The sequence below is a fragment of the Pongo abelii genome, chromosome 22 (genome assembly GCF_028885655.2).
Source record: "Pongo abelii isolate AG06213 chromosome 22, NHGRI_mPonAbe1-v2.0_pri, whole genome shotgun sequence".
Taxonomy (NCBI): domain Eukaryota; kingdom Metazoa; phylum Chordata; class Mammalia; order Primates; family Hominidae; genus Pongo; species Pongo abelii.
In genome coordinates this window covers 43,872,622-43,875,960 of record NC_072007.2, presented here as the reverse complement: position 1 = coordinate 43,875,960, position 3,339 = coordinate 43,872,622, and the positions used below count along the sequence as shown (strand labels likewise).

Here is a 3,339-nt window from a genome sequence, read left to right as displayed (position 1 = left end):
AAAACTCCCACCCCCCTATTAAGACTCCACCCTCCCACATCCCCCAAGCGTGATTTTGCACAACAAGTTAAATAAAAGTAAACTGTTTATTAAAAGATACAGCAAAGGTACAGATACAGAGATACATACAAAGATACAGATATATATATATATTTACATATATATACAGTCTTGCTGTTTTCATGTGCACTATATTTAGCAGCACATTATTTAATCAGGCGGCATTTTAATGGGGTTGTTTCGACACTTGGCATTATTAAGATACAACTATAGCCCCGTGGAAATTTCAACGTCTGAATTCCACTTCTCCGACTTTTAATAGTAGCAAAGAGGGGAAGGAGAAGGGAATGGAGTACCAAGGCTGAGCATTAGGTTAAACACAAGAATTTAAAAGGGCCAAGGTAGCAAAGGGAAGGAAAAATAATTAAAACTAAAGGCTATCTGACAAACAACCCAGAGAAACAGTAAGAAACCATCATTAAGGGCAATGGGCTATGTACCCAAGATGCTCACATCAACCTACAATGACCTTTTCCAATCCAGTTCTTGTGTTGAACCTGAGGATCTGCCCTCTCCGATCAATCCCTCCACCCGATAAATTTGCTACCACCAAAATCTAGAGCTATAGAGCCTTGAAGCAAATCGGGAAGCTAAATAGTTGTACCTTGGACTACCTTCCCACAAGTGCAGGGAGGGCCCAATGTTGGGTAGGGATGTGATAACACTGTTCTCTGCAATTCGATGCTTTTCACTTTGTGGCTTGGTTCCACAAAGTGAATTGCATCGAGTTACTGTCAAATGAGAAGCTGCGGGTTGTTTCATCTGTCGTCTAACCCGGCCCTGCCGTTTAACCCGGCCCTAAGAAGAGTGAAACAGAATCCAAATCAGACATAAAATAACAATGAAATGGCAGATTCAGGTATAAAAAAGGAAAAATACATAATATTCCTTCTACTTACCTCTGAGGGCAAATTGCTGCTGAAAACATTATCATCATCTTTGTTTTCTTCACCATTTTTCTCTACAGGAACCCATTCTCCATAAACACTATCTGCTTCTTTTTTCCGATGTTGAGATCCAGATGATACAGGGAATTCTTTTGTTAATGTTACCTGGCTTTTTGGTGGAGTTGGTTTTGCTGCAGCAATCTAAAAAATAAAGTGTTTCTTAATTAAAGCTCAATATAATATCTACATTAAATGGTTTGAGATTTTCGACATAATCTGAAGGAAATAATATTATCCATTATTTCTCACAGTATTTAAAACAAAAATTAATAAACTAAATTTGATTTGGGTTTTATTTAAATAGTTCCACAAGTTACACTGTTTTACCAATCCATAAGCACTAATACTCACATTCAGATTGAAAAAAATAGGTTTGGGTTCACTGAGTTTAAAGGGATGATGATAAAAAGGAGGTTCTTCTTCCTCTTCATCCGAAACATGAGGTTTATTCACTATTACATCATCATCTTCTTTACTCTGTGCGATCTGTTTACATTTCTTTAAAAGTAAAAACAAACAAAAGATAAATCTTACGCTTTATGTAGAACATGTAATTTCTTAGAATCAAAACCACATAAAAGCAACTTTCAAAAGTTAAACAACATTCATGGTAGGTTATAGATACGTAACTTGGCATATTAACTACTATTTAAACACACTCTGGCTGGTCAGTCAACAACATTTATTGAGCACCTACTATGTGCAGAGAGAGCACTGTACTGGGCACTGTCTGGGGAATACAAAAAAAAAAAAAAAAAAAAAAAAGAAGTAGAAGACATGGTCCCTGCTCTCAAGGAGCTTACAATCTAGTACAAGAGAAGGAATACATATACATGAAATAATTGAACACTTTTACAGAGCAACACAATAACAAGTGCAAACTGATATAATACAAACTGAGTACATAAGTGCTAAAAGAACAAAGGCTTAAGAGAGAATAGTCAGGCAGAGTTAGAGAATCAAGGAATATTCCTTGAAGAGTTCTAAGCCAGATTTTCATAGTAAAGAACAAAGACTGGTAGGGAAAGGAGAAGTTATCCTAGTCAGGTGGTGGTAAAAAGGTGAGAAGAAACTTGGGACAAGAAGGCTGAAGATGAGGCCGAAAACAGCAAAATACTAACTGTTCTTAGCATTTTGGATAAGGAGCTTGGATTAGGTAAATAAGCAATAGAAGCGTTTACAAGGTCCTTAATTTTTTTAAAAAAGTTGTAATTCATATTGTAATAAATCTAAGTGAGGAAACAGATTCAGAAGCTTTACATTTTCCCAAATGTATGGCAAAAAAAAGATCTGAAACATCTGCAACAGGATTAGATAGCAACATGTCTCTCCATAAATGTTTTGTGGGTTGAGTTTCTTTAAGGAGAACTTAGGAAAATAAGGCATGATGGAGAGGGTGCAATTGATGAGGTCTGATACATAAAGCAAAGTCAATTCCTTCCTGAGATGCAAAGGAACAGACTCCATTACCTGGCTTTATAAAAAGGTCAAGAGTAAATTTGGGTACACCTGTCTCTATACAAGCAGTAGATTTAATGACATCTATTATCAATTGAAAATATTACAATAGGATAAAAAGCTCATTTCGCCAAAAACACAGGAGTATATTAAGCTTGTAACCAAGGGGAACAGAATATATTGACAGTGGCAGGCTGGCATAAGGCTAGCCAATAACAAGTTCCAATATATGAAACAGTGTGGTATTTCTGGATCCTAGCAGCAATATTTTAGCATCTCCCCCCACCCACCCACACCAAAAAAATAGTAATAAAACAAAGCCCCAAAAAAGCCTCAATTGAAAAGATCAAACTTTTAAAAACAAAAATAAGTGTGTTTAAAATATATATGTTACTGCCAAAACCCGAACCGCAGGAAGAACTGATAATGGCCGGCCATTATCGCCAATGGCTGGTACCAAACAGCCAAAACCCGAAATGTTGATGCGAAAGAAGTTCCTTTCAGGCAATGGCCAGCTATTCTTATTAATTTCCAAGCTCCGGTGGCAAAAGATCATTTCTGAAGATTGTCTGTGTCTTTGCGTATATGCAGTATACTCGTGGCGATCAGTGAACGCGTCGTGAATGGAAACGAAACTGTAGGCGAGCTTCTGCGTGTTGCTCACTCAACACCTCCTCCATTCAAACGAACCGTCCCACTCCTCAGTCAGTTTGGCTTCTAAAACTGGAAAGCAAAAGTAATGGGAAGTAACTTTTAGCTAGCGGAGCTTAGCCATCCCGGATAATGGCCTGCTAAACAGAGCTTCTGCCGCTGCCACATCTGTATTTCGGGTTTTGGCCACTCGGTGCCAGCCATTATCAGTTCTGCCCACAAT

General features: G+C 37.7%; 1 protein-coding gene across 5 annotated transcripts in view; it reads right to left on the bottom strand.

Moving 5' to 3' along the window:
• Positions 1–3,339, bottom strand: part of SON (SON DNA and RNA binding protein) — a 33,916-nt gene that overhangs the window by 16,097 nt on the left and 14,480 nt on the right. For 3 of the 5 annotated variants that reach the window (XM_054542777.2, XM_054542776.2, XM_063720817.1), the window contains exons 5-6: positions 1,359–1,505; positions 960–1,148 (exon numbers count right to left, since the gene is read on the bottom strand). In XM_054542777.2, coding sequence (XP_054398752.2) covers positions 960–1,148; positions 1,359–1,505 — 336 coding nt within the window. Of the gene's footprint in view, positions 1–67; positions 859–959; positions 1,149–1,358; positions 1,506–1,672; positions 3,189–3,339 lie in introns of those variants that run through there. The other 2 variants (XM_054542778.2, XM_054542779.2) reach the window with 2 other exon arrangements.